The sequence below is a fragment of the Apiospora aurea genome, assembly GCF_038362705.1.
Source record: "Apiospora aurea strain CBS 24483 chromosome Unknown utg000011l_segment0_segment0, whole genome shotgun sequence".
Classification (NCBI taxonomy): Eukaryota; Fungi; Ascomycota; class Sordariomycetes; order Amphisphaeriales; family Apiosporaceae; genus Apiospora; species Apiospora aurea.
This window is the reverse complement of record NW_027117398.1, coordinates 44311-61655: the sequence shown is the minus strand read 5'-3', so window position 1 is coordinate 61655 and position 17345 is coordinate 44311. Positions and strand designations below refer to the sequence as shown.

General features: G+C 57.2%; 6 protein-coding genes across 6 annotated transcripts; 2 read left to right on the top strand and 4 right to left on the bottom strand.

Moving 5' to 3' along the window:
* Positions 1 to 222: 222 nt before the first annotated feature.
* On the top strand, positions 223 to 2122 carry PG986_015027 (uncharacterized protein; the record flags this gene model as incomplete). Its single annotated transcript, XM_066851249.1, has 4 exons — positions 223 to 555; positions 623 to 1311; positions 1386 to 1526; positions 1609 to 2122. The coding sequence occupies 4 exons, from the start codon at positions 223 to 225 to the stop codon at positions 2120 to 2122; spliced, it is 1677 nt and encodes a 558-aa protein (XP_066692338.1).
* Positions 2123 to 4864: 2742 nt separating this feature from the next.
* PG986_015026 (uncharacterized protein) lies at positions 4865 to 5074 on the bottom strand (the record flags this gene model as incomplete). Its single annotated transcript, XM_066851248.1, has 1 exon — positions 4865 to 5074. The coding sequence occupies one exon, from the start codon at positions 5072 to 5074 to the stop codon at positions 4865 to 4867; it is 210 nt and encodes a 69-aa protein (XP_066692337.1).
* Positions 5075 to 8488: 3414 nt separating this feature from the next.
* PG986_015025 (uncharacterized protein) lies at positions 8489 to 10025 on the bottom strand (the record flags this gene model as incomplete). Its single annotated transcript, XM_066851247.1, has 2 exons — positions 8489 to 9845; positions 9913 to 10025. The coding sequence occupies 2 exons, from the start codon at positions 10023 to 10025 to the stop codon at positions 8489 to 8491; spliced, it is 1470 nt and encodes a 489-aa protein (XP_066692336.1).
* Positions 10026 to 11887: 1862 nt separating this feature from the next.
* PG986_015024 (uncharacterized protein) lies at positions 11888 to 13287 on the top strand (the record flags this gene model as incomplete). Its single annotated transcript, XM_066851246.1, has 3 exons — positions 11888 to 12100; positions 12175 to 12279; positions 12403 to 13287. The coding sequence occupies 3 exons, from the start codon at positions 11888 to 11890 to the stop codon at positions 13285 to 13287; spliced, it is 1203 nt and encodes a 400-aa protein (XP_066692335.1).
* Positions 13288 to 13768: 481 nt separating this feature from the next.
* On the bottom strand, positions 13769 to 14826 carry PG986_015023 (uncharacterized protein; the record flags this gene model as incomplete). The annotated part of the gene is made up of 2 exons (XM_066851245.1): positions 13769 to 14626; positions 14776 to 14826. 2 exons carry the CDS (start codon positions 14824 to 14826, stop codon positions 13769 to 13771), a joined length of 909 nt encoding a protein of 302 aa, XP_066692334.1.
* A 230-nt stretch (positions 14827 to 15056) lies between these two features.
* Positions 15057 to 16917, bottom strand: PG986_015022 (uncharacterized protein; the record flags this gene model as incomplete). Its single annotated transcript, XM_066851244.1, has 4 exons — positions 15057 to 15704; positions 15763 to 16464; positions 16583 to 16711; positions 16786 to 16917. 4 exons carry the CDS (start codon positions 16915 to 16917, stop codon positions 15057 to 15059), a joined length of 1611 nt encoding a protein of 536 aa, XP_066692333.1.
* Positions 16918 to 17345: the final 428 nt, after the last annotated feature.

Sequence of the window (17345 nt, the reverse complement as noted above, 5' to 3'; positions counted from 1 at the left end):
TGTCCTCGGGTGATCCAAACTCTACCCGACCCTCTGTGCTGACCAACGGCGAGCCCGGTTCGAGGCAAGGGACTGATCAAGGTGGCCACCTTCAAGCAAACAGGTTCTTAAGACACTCTCAGCCAACGCTCATTTTCTTTGCTTTTTTTTTTTTTTTTTTTTTTTTTTTGAACTTTACCCCTCCGGTCAGAACTGCATGATTTTGTCCTGTCTTGTCTCATCATGTCGGACAAGACCGTCAGCCACGAGATGACGGACACCAGCGAGCGCCTCCCGCCCGGGACCGTCCGTCTCATCGACATCGATGGCCACGTCGTCTCCAAGCACGCCGAGGGCAAGGGACAGACCGACATCCTGCTCGTCCCCCGTCCGAGCGAGGATCCTGAAGATCCGTTGAACTGGACGTTCCGCCGCAAGATCCTGGCGACCAGCTGCGTGGTCGTCTACACCATCATGGTGGCCATCCCGGCCAGCGCCGTCTATTCGATCGTCACTCCGATTCGCCAGGATACGTCCTTGACGTTGACGGACATCAACAATGGGACAGGCATCATGGTAAGTCAATTAACATTCCTGAAATCTGCACATCCTATTACAACGCTGACCGATGGTGTCCAACCAGTTCCTGTTCTACGGCTGGGGCTGCATCTTCTGGCAAGCCACCGCGCTGCAATACGGCAAGCGGCCGGTTTACCTCTTCTCCTGCCTGGCCAACATCATCATTTTGGCAACAGCGCCTCTCTGCACCACATCGGGAACCTATACAGCCAACCGCATCATCCTGGGCTTCTTCGGCTCACCCGTCGAGTCCCTGTGCGAGATCTCCGTCGTCGACGTCTGGTTCGCCCACGAGCGGCCCAAGTACCTGGCCTGGTACGGCTGGTCCCTGGCCCTGACGGGAAAACTGGCCCCCATGCTGGCGGGCTTCATCAACTATGGCATGAACTGGCAGTGGACGCTCTGGTGGTGGGCCATCTTCATCGCCATCGCCTTCGTCTACTGCTTCTTCCTGATGGAGGAGACCAACTACGACCGGAAGCACAGCGGCGGCGGCGGCCAACATCCCCCAATCCCACCACAGCAGGCGAGCAGCCCAGTCGTGTCAGAAACACAGGCACGGCCTCGGGATGCGGAGCCCAAGACGCCCGCCCCGGCCGCGCCAGAAGATCGCGAGGCGGGCGAGATCGTGTGGCCGCGAAAATCCTACCTGGACAAGCTCGGGATCAAGGACAAGAAGCGGCCGAACCGCCTTCTCAACATTGCGGTGGCTCCGTTCAAGGGCTTTACGTACCCTGCTGTGGTATATGCCGGGTAAGTTTGCCGAGGTTGATGCATAGCATCGTTCGGGCCCCTGAAAGCTGACATGTTTGCCCGATGTCGTGTAGTCTCATGTACGGAGCAAACAGCCTGGTGTGGCAGGGGGTGCAGAATGCGACGATTGGAACAGTCTACACCTCGCAATACGGCTTCAACACCGCCACGGTTGCCGCCGCCTATTCCGGCGGTGTCCTCGGGTCCATCATGGGGTAAGCTCAAGCACCTCAAACCTGTCGCGGCATGCTTCTCTAAACTAACTATTACTTCCCCCCTTTTTTTCCCCCTCCGCAGTGGATACTATTGCGGCAAGGTCGGCCGCATCCTGACCGTCCGCCTCGCGCGCCGCAACGGCGGCATCTCGGAGCCCGAACACGTCCTCTACGTCTTCTGCGCGAGCCTCTTCCTGGTCCCCTTCGCCATGGTCCTGTACGGGCTCGCCGTGACCTACCACCTGCACTGGTTTTCGCTCGTCGTGACCCAAACCGCCATCGCGGCCAACGGCACGCTGTGCGTCTCGGCCGCGTTGGGCTACGCCATGTCCAGCTACCCGGAGCTGAGCGGCCAGATGGTGACGACGTGCGTACTGATCCGCAACACGCTGTCGTTCGCGATCAACTACGGCATTACGCCTTGGCTCAACGCGAGCGGGTACCTGAGGGTGTACTGCATTGTGGGCGGGATCGGGCTGGTGTGGAATGCGAGCTTGTTCGCCATGACGCGGTATGGGCGCCGGTTGCGGGAGGCGACGGCGGCAAGGTATTATCGCGAAGTTGACTATGCTAGAGCCAAGGGGTTGAGCCATTGAGTAAGCAAGAGTAGATACTTCCCTTCTCGTGTATGCCCTCAGGGGACCCCTTCTGTAGAATCGAGTACTCAGCGCTCCGGAGTTTCGGACACACTTGATTGAATACGTTTAGGTACGTTAATCTCAAGCGTTGAGTAAGATACGATCCTGGTAGATACATACATAGTGTATGGTCCATGCATCAGTTGTCTTCCAGCTGATCTGGTCGCTGGAGTAAGGCTATCTGAACCGTAACGCCCTTGCCAAACTCCTTGGTTTCTGTGTATTGAAATTGGCTATTTCTTTCCATTAGTAACCGCACTGCCCCTTTGGTCTCGGAAGGCGGCTGTGGACTTACAGCCCCAGTAGATGGCATGGGCCTCGGCGGTATCAGGAGCTCGTGTGATTTCTGTGAGCTCGCCCTCAATTCCCGGACTGCCTGCTTGATGAGCATTTCCACGTCATCATCAGACCAGGCTTTGGGCCTCCAGGTTCCATCCTTGATATCATCTTCTTGGCCCGGAACCCAGGCCTTGGGATTTATGCCGCCCTCAAGTTCCATGCAACAAAACTCCGCCCCGCGCCCAATTGTCCCTTCTCTTGCGGAGAAGAGAATTGGTATGCATTCCCGGTTCTTTATTTCACCAAGGCCATTGACTGGGAACTGAAGGCCCATCACGCCATATGAACAATTTAGTTCTTCATCCCACTCGAGACCGAGGAGACTCCGTTCATAGTCCCAGTGGCAATGCCAAATCCTGCCGTCGTTCGAAGACCAGTACGTCAGCCAGCGTTTAGCACCTGGAGGAAGAAGGTCGCGGATCTCGCGCGAAGCCCATTCCGGAGTCCACTCGGTGTCTCCCAAGAACGGACGCAACGGCGGCTCGTTCCCGAGGCACCCAGTTCAAAAGGAGATTCATTCTGTCTTGTGCTCAATATAGAAATGTTGTGTTTCTCTGGTATGATCGGGGACGGGCACGGGAAAGGGCGGAAACGGGTAACGCGCAAAGGTGTTTTGTCCCGGTGAGATTTTGATGGGAACGGCTAACCGAGCGGAGGAACTGCACGTTGCCTTCAGGGTAGCAAGCTGATACCAAAATGTGAGTATGATCGGTAAGCGGATGGAAAGCCCCGCGTTTGCCATGGACTATGTCGATATCTCCTCTTTGGCCTGCGCGGGTGTCTTCTCTATGTGCCCGGACTCTTGGAAAACCTCGGGTGACGGTGCCAAGTCCTCGATCCGTGCAGTAGTCCTTTTCGACAACCAAGACATGCGGTGGGCTACGCTGGCTCCCGAGATTGGGCGTCCATGTAGGTACTCTTCCTCTATGCCTGTGATTATCGAAATGAAATGCGCCAGTTCGGTATCAGAAGGCCGGGAAATCGGCCCATCGGAGTCGTAGGCTTATTCTGGGTATGTCAAATTGCCTAGAGAACGCCAATGAACATTGAAGGACTGGACATTGTTCGGGGCGAGGAGTTCTTGCAACGTCCAGCCACGGGAAAACCATCGGCTGGAAGGAATTTTCTTTTGCAACGGAGAACGCATCTTCCAGGTACGCATAGCAGATCGTGGACTTTTTGTACCAAACGAAAATGGAGTTGATCGCTTCGCTTAACTCGCTCGAGCTGGCCTTGTCGATGCAGCATGTATCGCACCAGAGGTATTGAAGCCCGTCCCGTTTCGTCTGTTGGCATGCATTCCAGATCTTTTGAAACCCACGCTTCCCACGGCAGCTGCCCACGTCCTTCCAGTCCTCGAAGGTGACCTCCGGTCCCCCGGTGTGGGAGAGGATTGGGTATGCGGGAATCTGGTCGCCAATGAACTCTTCCAACAGCCCTGCATGGACATTGATAAGTCGCATTATGCCGGGAGCTGATGCCCGCGCCAAGCCACCCCGGAGAAACGGGTTCGGCTGGGGATGTGTTCGTGCTAGATAACCCGACGGATAGAATCGTGGTAGCAATCGAGATGGACGGGGACTCTGGCAGTCAGCACTACGCAAAGCCCCCGCACTGTCTGATATCACGTGCCGAGACCTGCGTCTCCTTTTATTGGATGCCCTATTTATACTAGCACGTGTACAAGGCTCTCGAATCAGGACGCATTGCTATAGCATGTATAGGGATGGGAGGTTAAGATGGTTGCCTGTATTTTCGTGAGTATCTGGCGCCCAACAAGAACGCCCACACAATTCGAAAATGAGTGTTCTCCTGGATTAAAACACAGAGTACGAGGCATTGATCCCAATTAGACTCGTAGTAAACTACCTACATACACCCTCGACACCGCATCCAGTACTTTACTGTGAAAGCAACCCTCATGTCGAAGCACCCATCCCCACCGCTTCCGGCGCATCTTCAACACAGTGTTCACTGCGGCAGCAACACCAAGTTTTAGAACATGATCGACGGCTTCTTTTCGAACGTCCACGAGTAGCGGAACGACTCGTCGAGGGCCGAGTTGACGGAAAAGAGAGATGGGGCACGGGAAACAGGAGATTACTTCGACAATGATTCCATATAGCCTCTAGCCCTGATATCATAATAAAGGGAGCAACCTTTGCAGAGAAGATAGTAAGTAGACCAGTACATACGAAAGAAAACTTTGTACGCCGTCACCCATTTCCGTCGCCGCTGAAACAGAATCTCGAGATCCTTGTCCACCCTCCAGCCTTTGCAGTCGATCTCCTCCTGCCTCATCCGCTTCTGGACCCCCGGGTCCTGCAACGGCGCGGACATGACTCTGAGCTGGGACCGGGTCTATCGGGAGCGGTTCCCGGCCGTCCAGATGCCCTCGGTGGACATGTATGAGAGGCACTTGGCGCACATTCGCGCCATCGTCCCTCCAGAGAGTTTCCTAGAGTTCCCGGTGGGATCAGGTTGGAAACCGCTTGCGAGCATGATATTCTGTTTGAGGCTGGTGGCGAGGCTGGTGGCGCGGGCGCGGACGAACCTTTGCGGTACGTACATTTTCTATGTGGTTCGGATGGGTGGACTTGATGCGCCAGTGGATCATATCGCCAGAAGAAGAAAAGTTCTTCTCGGCCCCTGACGATCCCAGCATTACGAAGAAGTGCAGTACACGATTCAAAGGGGCGACCGCATGCACGCGTGTCCAGAGTGTGGCTACAATGACACGAAAGTTTTCTGTTCGGACTGCTTCAACACAGCCGACCATAAAAACCATGGCGTAGAAGTGGTAGTGCCAAGGGATGACGGTGAGGCCTACTGTGCCTGTGGTCACTCCCGCGCCGTAGAAGGGCCCACGACGTGCGAATGATCCTTGAGCAGTAGCTACGTATATATTGGATGGACTACCAAGAGCAACTCATGGAAGAAGCCAGATAGCGTGGTAAAACATGGGAAGTGCTCTAGCCAACACGAGGAAGTTAGTGTGGAAGAAGTCAAGCTCCGCCCCCGGTAACTTCATCATCCTACTCGTGGAATGAGGAGCGACTTGCATTAATGTTTTTGCCCATCGGTGCTGGCAACTCTACCATCTGGCTATTGAAACGGCACAACGTGTGGTCATGATACCGATCAACAGGCGCCCCGTTGTAGGTGCAGGAGCCCGTCACGACGCCCATTGACATGGACCTTGGCAGCGCGAGATGTCGGCATTGAGCGCTTCTCCTTTTACTCTGCACTCATCATCTAAGAGTGCTTCCCAGCACGTCCTTGCTATTGCTACTGCGCGCCACGACGGTCAACCCTGGTGCAGCTGGACCTGAGGACTGTAGCTCAGAGCCGGATGAGTATCGAATCTTCGGAGCCGACAACAGATTGGATATTATTTACGCGATAGCCCCGTTATCCTCCGAGGTGGTGGGTAGCTCGCGCTTGGGCTGCGGTCTGTGCAGGCCCGGGAGACTCCTGGGCTTGGCTCGGCGTCCGGCCTGCCGTCCGAGCGGATAGGGCAGACCAGAGAAGACAAAAAGGAGGCGCTGCAAAACACAACGAGAATAATGGAGCCCCCCAGCCCCCCTGAAACCTTTTCACTTTGGCGTGCACAGCATCCCCCCCCGGACGGGGTTTTTATCCACATCCTCGAGAGATTCGGATTGGGGATATTATCTTGATTGATCCCTTACTCGCGTAGAAATGGGCTTGAGGGCGCGGGTGGAGTTTGCTGGTCGACATTTCCGCTCTTTTCATCTCGCTACGAGATCTATGGTACTTTTTATTTTGAGGTCATTTTGGATGTCGCCGCACGAACATTGCCATGACTCGCATTATTAGTATACGATACGAAAAGGACCAGCCATCGTACGATGTCACACACATAAACAAGCATTGCTATGCACGGACTCCTTTCATACCCACTTTTCCCCTTGCTATATCGGTTTTTGAGTTTCTCGTTTAACGAGGATCAGCGATGCATTCGCTTCTTACGTAGTAGGCAACAAGATTCTCGGCCTCCTGCCAAGAACGGACCGTTGAAAAGGAGAAGGCCAGGGGGATGTAAGCTACAGCCAAGTATCGTGATACTCGCGGCATTTTCCTGAATATGACTCGAAGAGAGAGAGAGAGAGCCAATGCAACGGTATTCTCCTAATACGCCGACGTTACTGAACCAGACGGCGCATGATGTAACGACGTGACCTTCGCTCCTCGAACCAGGCTTTCGGTATCCCACTGCACACTCCAGAAGTTCCTACTGCAGGAGGTTCAAGCGGCTGCCTAAGAAATTCCCACCTGGCGTTCCGGATACCGACGGGCGAGGGACTTGAAAAGTCTCGTCACGAACCATCCATTGCCTTCTGTTACTTGCACTCCGCATCTGTCTTACTAAGCAACAGTAAGCACAGTAAACATTCCGGTATATGCTGAGCGCAAAACAGGCGTGTGAAAAGTATGTACGTTTTTGCATATCGAAAGCGGGTTGGTCGCCTTTGGATGACTGGCTTTGCCTGCATACTAGGTTATTTGCAGAGCTGACGGCTTGGCGCTTTGTTGCTGATAGTGCTGACAGTCCCCCGTTGAAGAAGTGATTGACCGTGCAGGGCGACGTTGCAGTGCAGGGTGGGCACAGGGCAAGACTGGGAGAATATCCGCGCGCGCTTGTACTTACTTGTACGGGATAGGCAGTTGAGCACTTGGCCCCGACCGCAAAGTGGCGCTGCTTCTTCCCAGAAAGAGTGGTCAAGAGTGCTGCTGGGGAAAACAGGGCGAGCGCCATTGTCACATCGAAAAGTCCCTCCGCGGAGGATGCAAGCATGGGGCGCAGTCTTGCCAAGCCAAGCCGACCTTGGAACAGACCAAATGAAGAGAGCGCTTACGTAGGTCTTGGATAACACAATTGCCAGCAGAGTCGGGGATCCGGGGGCATTCACTCAATAGAGGAACCTGGTTCCCTGTACTGGTCCAGCCCTTTCCCTCGGCGAGACAATGTACGAGGATAGGATAACTGTCGGCCTCAGACGGGTGAAGTCCTTTCTCGATGACAGGGCAACACAGGGTGCACAGGGTGGTTCTTCCGAAATTGAGCAAAGTTGTTGTCCCGGCGGTTCGGGTCTCTGACAGGGGTCGAAGGCGATCTTTTGCCAGATGCGGACAGCGCAACAGAGTGGATTATTGGCACGGATCATGGGACCCAATTCGAGGCTGTGCCGGGTTATCGCAATTTCTGGCTGGGCTGCTGGCCCGGGCATCACCGGCTGGCTGGGGGCCGGTTCACCGGAAACCTCCCGGGGTGAATACTTGGCGACGACCAAGCCGTCGATCATCAAGGGGGCCGTTCTATGTACCGTGGAGTCCTTTTCCTCTTCCGGGGATCCCAGCGGCCGGTCGACTCCAGCGACGAAGGTTTAGGTGCATCTTGGATGCAGTCGGCGCCGGTGTGGGTGTGGCTCGTGTGCAATGACTACACGGCTTGAGCCTCCGTGATAGGGAATGCGCGAATCCCGACACGTCCCGCCGTCAGTCGTCTACCATCGAACCATGTGACACGATAAACGAGACCACCCGATGCTACCAGGATTCCTTGGCTACCACTTGACCCTGCATGACACGACCCGACGATTGGGTGCTGACGTTGACGTATCTCCAGTCACATTAGACGTAAACGGAATCATCGTACCTAAGCGAATGGGTGACGTGTGATGACTCACCGGCCTGTCCACCATGCGTCTCATGAATGGGCGGTGAGAGTGAACCATGCATGTACTGGAGACGAGCACGCAGATAGATATCAACAAGCAAGCGGTTGGAGCTGTCACGTCGCAAATCACAATGTAGTTGCTTCATTTCTGTTCTGTTCATTGGAATGCAAAGTTCGCACGAGTTTACTATTACTTTTTTGTCCACTGCCACTAATTAGATAATCTTTCTTATTCGATATAGGCATTCGAAAAACCAGAGAGGCCAGAGAGGCCAGAGAGTTCTCTAGACAAGCTGCTTGGGCGCCTCGGCATACTTCGTCCACACCGGGTGCTTCAGCAGCGCCCCGATGGCCGAGTTCTCCACGCTGACGATAACCTCGATGCCCGGCTTGTCGGGGCGGTCGGGCAGCACGATGTGGAAGCCGTGGCAGACGCCCACCGAGGGTGCCCGCATCGCTTTCATCTTGCCGCCCAGCGCGGCGCCGAAGTCGAGGCCGTAGTACGCGTTGTCGCGCCAGTTGGACGTGATCATGTTGCGGCCGGGCATATCCAGGAAGACCTGGGGCGCGAGGCGGTCCAGGTTCTCGACGCCCTCGAGCATGGCCTCGAGCTTGTGCACGACGTCCGGGTCGTCCGTGCGCTGCGCCACCGACCGTCGGCACAGGACGGCCAGGTCGGCGAGCGAAGATTCGCGCACGACCGACTTGAGGTCGCAGAAGACGGGCGCCCACGCCAGCAGGTTGCCGAGCGTGTGCTTGTGCAGGCCCGCGCGCCGCCGCTCGTCGAGCGCGATGATCATGTGCGAGGGGCGGTCCGGGTCTTCTTTGATGGCGGCCTCCAGGTCCGGGTGCTGCACCTCCATGATGATCTTCCAGAGCAGCGCGTTGAGGGCGTCGTTGGTGGAAACAAACGCGGGCAGGTCCTTGTCGCCCTTGAGCGTTTGGAGCTGCTCCGGCGTGGGCCGGCAGTCCTTCTTGAGCTGCTCGAGCGCCGCGGGCGAGAAGTGGAAAATGTGCGACTGGGAGATGGGCGCCAGCAGCTTGGGCGGCGGGGCGTCGGGGGTGAAGGGCAGGATGATGTACTCCGGGTGCTCCTCACAGATGCCCTGCTGGGCCACGGCCTGCTGAGCGAGGTGGGCGCGCTGCGACTTGTGCAGCTTCTCGCGGTCCTTGAGCAGGACGGCAACGTCGACGGGGTCGGCGACGGGCAGGCCCTGGGCCTTGGACATCTCCTCGGCCAGGACCTTGGTCATGACGTAGGCGGCCGTCTGGTCGGCGGCCGAGTGGAAGATGCCCATGCACAGGATCAGACCGCCCTTGATGAAGTTGGCCTGCATCCAGGTCGTGTGGAACCAGAGCGCCAGGTCGTTCTCGTCGACCCAGAGCCCGCGAGGGCAGAACTTCTCGGGCAGCAAGGGCGCCATGGGGTACTCCTTGGCCTTGAAGTCGGCAAACGTCATGAAGTCCTCGCGGTAGTCCTTGACCTTGAAGTCCTCGATCTCGCCCTCGGGGAAGCGCCGCCACTCAAACCGGCCAGGCTGGGCGCTGCCGTCCATGACGGGGACCATCTTGTAGCCCGCAGGGGGGCAGCGCGCCTTCATGGCCGCGTAGGCGTTCTTGATCAGGGACGTCACATTCTCACTGCGGCCTGCTGTCAGTAGTTGCCCGCGGCGGAAAGTGGAGGGGAGGGAAAGGACGCCCAACGTACACATCGTAGTGCTCGGGGAGCTCGAAGCAGTAGAACTGGCGAATCCAGCCCTTGGGGCCCATGTGCTCAGTGCCGAGCAGGTCGTTGTGGGAGTACACGTCGGGCGACGACATCTTGATCTGGCTAATGTAGGTAAAGAATGGACTTGCGGTGCGGTGCAAGTAAGGGTAAGGAGCGAGGTTGGTTTTGCAAAAGAAGGTGAAGAGGTGTATGCAGTGCCGTTCAGAAGCGGTCTGGTTTGGTGTGGGAATGAAGCGCAGAAAGAATCACGCATGACACGCACGTGGCTCGGGGTTATAAAAGACGAAGGAATCACCTCCTGAGCCCGAGTCTGGTCGTATGATGGATGTCGCTGCCGAGGATATCATGCTCAGTGTAGATTGATTTGATTCCGATAGTGAGTTGCGCCCCAGGCAGGGTCCAGCTCCAGGCCCAGCTCGCAATTCGCAATCCGGCCAGCAGATAGGTAGTTGGCCCCTCTTGGACCGACAACCACAACCAGTAGGCATAGTTGCCCGGTACCGTTCTATTGGGCGGCCCACCCACATGATTACCAGAGTCGACAGCCGACGCCGCCAAGGCTGTTGGCTGCGCCGCACGCAGCCGGAGGGGCCTCGATGGAGTCTCATGCAGGCAGGCAGGGGCAATGTGAACAATCTTAGTCCCAGTGGATGCGTCGAGCTCGTACGAATGCGGCAACTGGCTTGTCTCTCCGAGAGGTACTTATTAGGCACGGCAGTTGGACCTGCGTTCGTCTCATCTGCAATCCCCCGCAAATCGACGTGGCGATATTTTTTTAAGTGCAATTGTAATAAGGCTGATCACAGTAAGCATCGGAGCCTGAAGAGGAAGAGCCAAGACAGCCACATCGCGATGCAACGGTCGCGGGACGGCCCTCGGACCTGGACCTACAAGTAGTAGTACACACCACCACAGGCCGTCACAAGCCACCAACAGCAGCAAAAGCCCACGCTCGAACCAGGGATGCGGGTTTTCCAGCACATTGGTTTGGCCGCGGCCTCTCGGTCCACCAGTCCGGTCCCACTGACAGTCCTTGACAGTCCTTGTCAGACCCTGGCAGCCCCTCCGTGAGCCCCTCCGAAGTCTCCACGCAGTCGGACCGGTTGAAGGTTTGTCTGCTTGTCGAATCCTGAGCGACATCCACCCCCGCGCCGCCCTAAAACGGCCGGGGAGATGTCCTCCTGTCCCAAGTTCTTCTTGCTTAAACGCCCCCTCGCTCGGATGGGGTTACTGTTTTCAGCGGGCAACGCGTTTAGGAGCTTGGTACCCTTACACTTTTACACTCTGCACTTACCAAGGGACAGGAGTTTTGATAATTACTTTAGTTGACAAATGTCCCAAGCTTCGATCCACTTGGGCTCATCGTTCCCACCCATCAGGCCACTCCTCTCCCTTCGTTCCCTTTGTTGCCTTTGTGTATGTATCAGCAAGAGACACAATCACCGGCCCAACCAAGATGATGACCGATGATGCTAATATACGCCGTGGTTGGCAACGTCCAACACGATTGCATGCCCTGCAGTCCCCGAACAGACAAGTCTGGTTCATCGAGCTTCATCGGCCTCTGTCTCGCAGCAGGGAGCCAAGGTAATTGGCAATAATACACGCCGTGTCGACTTGGTTTGCCGCGCGCCGTTCGTCATTAAGCGAGCCCGTGGGCGTCGTACCACCCCCTTCATCATGCAGGCGGTACGGGGGAGTGGCCAGGGGCTGCATGCAATCCCCCGTGCCCTGCCACCGGTAACGTGGGTGCGACTTAGTCAGACAAGTAGTAGTAGTACTGTAGAAAACATCCTTCAAGTACAGCCGACCCCATCTTGTTGTGGCCCTCGAGCGTTTTACCTACCTACTCTTCGGCCGATTAATTCGTCGACGACTTCCAGGACAGGAGGAAGAGGACAGGACGACAGCGACAAAGACGACGACATAACACCGTCCAAGGAACGTCTTCACCATGGCGGAAATACAGGTCGACCCGATCATCGAAGCGATTTATGGCCCACCTCCTCCCGGCTTGGACCTTAACGACGATAACTACTTCATCTACAATGTCGTCGCCATCGTATTCTTCATCCTCGCCGTTCTTTCCGTCATTCTCCGAGCCTATGTTCGCATGACGCGAGGTGCCGGTCTCGCCATGGACGACTACACCATTGTCGGTGCCATTGTAAGTCGGGCTGCCAGTTGTGCGTGCATTTCGATGAGCGATCTCTAACCTGGCCTGGCGTGCGGCGAATATAGTTCACGGCTGGCGCGACTCTGTTCATGACCATATACGTGGCGAATTTCGGATCGGGTCGGCATATATGGGCCGTCCATCCGGACGACTTCATCATAGTTCTCAAGGTAGGTGCTTTTCTCCGGTTCCACGCCGTCCCCCCCGTTTTAATGACCACAATACCCAAAGAGAGGCAATTTACTATCCGTTTTGCATCATAGTAACTAACTCGTGCGTCATTGCCCGACGAGCAGATGGTCTATGCCGAGCCGTGGATCTATGCCACCGCGGTCACGGTGACGCGGGTCAGCATTCTCCTGCTCTACCACCGCCTGTTCGACACCAACACGACGAGCAACATGGTCTACATCTGGCAGACGCGCTTCGCCATCGGCCTGACCGCCGCGTACCCCTTAGTCATGTACATCGTCATGTCCGTCGCCTGCCGGCCCATGTCGTTCTACTGGACGCAGTACCTCGGCCAGGGGAAGGGCGTCTGCATCGATGTCCTGAACTTCTACCTCGCCTTCGGCGTCCTCAACCTGATCAACGACGTCGTCATCCTGGCCCTGCCGATCCCCACCATCGCGAAGCTGCACATGGACTGGAAGAAGAAGCTCTCGATCATGGGCATCATGCTGCTGGGCGCCTTCAGCTGCGTGTCGAGCTTGATCCGCATCTTCTACCTCGCCCGGCTCGCGGGCTCCAAGGACGTGACCTGGTGGTTCGGCCCCGGCATGGGCTGGTCCTGCATCGAGCCGTCGACCGCCATCATCACGGCCTGCCTGCCGACCCTGGCGCCGCTCTTCCGCAAGAACAAGCCCTCGACCGGCGGCAGCAGCAGCAACTACTACCGCAGCGCCGACGGAGGCACCAAGGCCGCCCGGCGAGGCGGCGATACGTGCGCGGCCGAGCGCGGGCAGCAGGAGTGGGATAAGATCGACGACGACGACGAGATCGAGCTGACAGGTGCCCAGCGACGTGTGCGGGCCTCGTCCTATTCGCCGAGCGGGATGCTGGACAACGACATGACGCACCCGGACGGCGGTATCACGGTCGAGACGCAGGTGGACGTCTCGAGCTCGCATTCGCAAGTGAGCAGCGGTCAGGTCTGGCAGGACAAGTCCAGCTGGTGAAGCAAGCTACCTACCAAGCCTTCGCTCTTCTTTTCAATGTTGATACTTCTTTTGCCATCCCGTCACCAGAGCGAAATGGGATAGTTTATGTTTTGTAAATATTTCACTTCTAGACATCAATGTAACATGTCCATGTACAAATAAACAATAGCAGGGATAGAGGGAAAGTTTGCTTAATAGACTTTAATAGTTGCTATTTTACTTTAAGAACCCAGGCTGCCTCGATATGGTCACATGTTCTTTGACCGAAGTGACGGCGCCGGAGACTAACAGACATTTGCTGTTTTAACGCGCGGTGGAGTGGACTTCTTTTTTTTTTTTTCAGCCTGCAGTATGTGGGCGTCTAGCTTACTTGATATCGGAGAAAGCATTTCATTCTATGATGCTGACCACACACGGTCATGTTGTCCCATGCCAAAGAATTGTGTGCTGGGTAAACCCCCATTGGCAAAGGATGGGAAAGTCCACCTCGGGTCAACATCTAAATATCCCATTCCTGACCGTTCCCGGTATCGATTGTCGGTTCTTGAGATGTAGCCTGGTCCTTTAAACGCCACTGATCGAATTTGCTCAGGAGGTGCCATCCATATCGCAACAGCACCTGCACGATGGCATCATGGCCCCTTTCCCTAGCGACGTCCAGACACTGCATCACGTCGTGCCCGAACTGATGAGACTGCTTGTCGACGAACTCGAACAAGATCTCAAAAGCCTGCGGGTTCCCGTACTTCACTGCCGCGTTCCAGGCTTCTCTCGGCGGGAACCTCTGATTCAATAGGTATACCACAGCCTCCGCGTGACCGTGCCTCGCCGCGCACCACACGCAGCCCTCGAGGCGGTTTTTACCCGGCTTTACCGGGCTCTCCGTGGCGATTCCGGAAAGCTCGGGGGTCGCCGCGCCCAGCTTCATCAGGTGGCGCATCAGCGGCAGGTTGCCTCTCTTGGCCGCCCGGCACAGGGGCCCCGGGAAACAATTCTCGCTCCAGAAGCCGGGGCTGTCGTTGTAGTAGGGGACCAGCCCGCGATGCAAAAAGTGGCGCGCGCGCGCGCGCGCGTACAGCAGGTCGAAAATCTCGACGTCGTTGGCATACTCGAGACGGCCGAAAAAGACGGCCGTCAGCTTCTCGCCGTCCGGGTCCCGGACGTCGGGCTCGAGCGACAGGGCCAGCTTGGCCGTGGACACGTGGTTCCCCTCGACGGCGCCCTTGAGGACCATGTTCTTGGCGAGCCAGACGTTCCACCGGTCTGGGTCCTGCAGTTTGTAGTCGAGAAAGAGCCGGAGTACCTCGCCGTGGCCCGTGAAGGCGGCGGCCACGAGGGGCTCGTCGAAGAGTGTGCCCTGGGCAGTTTGTCAATGACAATGAGGCGATGAGCTAAATCCGCCGCAGACGTGCTTGCTTACCGAGGTTTCTCAGTGGCGTCTCTGCCAATCAAGAGCAAAGGGCACTGAATATCTGAGAGGAGATGCCGGGCGAGCGCCTGAGTCACAGCTACGAGAATCTCATCGAAGACTTCAGTAGGCAGGGACAGAAAAGACATGGCTCGTACGACCTTTTCAATGAAGGTATTGATGGTACATATCATGCCGGGCAAGTCGCTGGTGAGCGGTAAATCCAGTGACGAAGCCAGGAATGCGCGGGGGTGGGGGGTTGGGCGGCACAGTTCTATATGCAGCCAGTACTCCCCGCTTGCGATAGATGGATAATACCATTCGGTTTGATGCAATGTGACGTCTGTTTGCATGTCGACAGTACTAGACCGCACCTAAACTAATGGGAATGCCCAGAGACAGCTCGGCCATCTTGGCTGGAGGCCGGCCCTTCCGACCTCCCGAACCGATGGCTCATCCAGGTGCTCATCTTCTCTTTCCAATTCGCGTCGGCCCTGCCGGCGAGCACCTCGGCCACGTCCGGTGCCGATGACCGCTTGCCGCCGTCGAACAAGGCGTCGATCTCCTCGAGCGTCTTGCCGCGGATCTCGATCCAGTACCACCAGACGAAGGCGAAGAAGAACAGATTCCACGCGCCGTTCATGATCCACAGGCGCCACCCCAGATGCTGCAGGGCCAGGGGCATGGCGAAGTTGCCCCAGATGCCCGTCACGCACACCACTAAACTAAACATGCTCATGCCCAGGGCCCGGATGCGGAAGTAGAGCATCTCGGCCGGCAAAAGGAAAAGCACCGGCACCCAGCCGAACGCGTAGCAGGCGGCGAACAGGAACGTGCAGAAGACGGCCGCGTAGTCGTCCGACGTGGTGTCGGTGTGGTCGTTGAACTTGGACAGCACGCCCAGGGCGAACAGGGAGATGGCGCAGCCGCCGGTGCTGACCAGGGTCGCCGACTTGACGCCGCGCTTGTCGACGTAGAAGGTGCCGACGATGGATGTGACTAGCGAGGTGGCGTTTAGACCGAGGTTCTATCGCAACATCATCTTGTCAGCCAGTCCCTTCAAGCTGGGTGTGGAAACAGCTAACCATGACAAGCTGGAGCTCCTGGTCGTGGATCCCGGCGTGGTCGAGCACGTCGCCGATATAGTACATGACAATCAAGTTGCCGGCCAGCATCGAGAACAAGGCGCACGTGGCCGTGATGATGAGCCGCTTGCGCGCGCCGCGGTTGGCCAGCATCTCGCGGTACTTCATCGGGTTGCGCTCGTATTCGATGGTCTGGAAGATCTGGCGGAACTGCAGGCGCACCAGGTCGTCGTGCACGTCGCCGTCGGGCGCGTTGATGCGCGCCAGCACCACGAGCGCCTCGCGGCCCCGGCCCTGGTCGATCAGCCAGCGCGGGCTCTCGGGCATCCACGGAAGCAGCGCGATGCACACGGCGCCCCAGACGCACTGCAGCAGGGCCGGCAGGCGCCAGGCCCAGGCGCTCGGAAGGCGGCACGCGGCCAGGGTGGCGGCGGCGGCGACGAGGGCGCCGACGTAGAAGAAGTCGTCGAAGAGGGCGAGGCCCCAGGCCCGCTGCTCCCAGGGCAGCGTCTCGGCCAGATACGCGGCGCCCGTGATGACGGAGGCGACGTTGCCGAAGCCGATCAGCACGCGCGAGAAGCAGAACATGGCGATGTGGACCGAGGCCGCTTGCAGGATGGCCGCGACGATGGTGATGGCGGCGGCCCAGAACAGACCGACCCGTCGGCCATAGGTGTCGGTGACCCAGGTCCAGCAGAAGCACTGCAGTGAAACATCAGCCCGCCAGAAGACATCAATAGTAAGTCCGCTGCCTAGTTGCAGGGTGAACAGGTAATGGAGACTTTGCTCTGGGAAATAGTATCTACTGCGACAGCCTTACCGCAAGAGACCCGCCGGTGTAGTTGATGGCAATGTTCAACGACCGGAGCGAGTTCGTGAGATGAAAATACTCATGGTACTGGGGCAGGATGTTCAGGCCGCCCATCAAACTGCCATCGTAGCCTTGACACTGTGTTTTCAGCGAGTGTGAGTTGAGTCAAGTGGGAAGCAGCTCCATCGCAGGACTGGCCAGGCCAGGCTTACCGCGGCCGTGAACACTTTGCAAGCCATCAGGACAACGATATTGTTGAATCTCGTCTTGGGATACCGATTCGGGGCTTGGAAGGGCAGGATGTTTCCTCGCCCGATCCGGGGCAGCAGAGGCCACGAGCCCATCGTGCGCGGGGGCCGAGCTAAGGTTCGTGGCTGACACGCGTGCGTAAACACGGGGGTTAAGCGTTGTATCTCCCGCTTGTGTGTTTGTAGTTGGCAAGATTCCGTTATTGCAAAGGGCAAGGGCCTGAATCCCCCTCTGGTGGACTCGTCATGGTGGATTCGGCTGGAGGAGGAGGAGGCCGGAAGCAGGCAGGCCAGCCAAGGCGGGAATGGCGGGGAGGAGGGAAGAAATCGTACGAGCTTCTACCTTCGTTCCTCGCTACCGGGTCCCGAAGAAATTGTGGATGGCAGTTGTGATGATCCCAAACTTTAAAGTTGCAACAGGCGTCCCAAAGTTGGTCCAGCACGAGTCAAGAACTGGCCCCCAACTAAGTCAACCGGGGGCCATGGCGCACATGGGTGTCCGGACGTTTGCTTCCGGGACACTC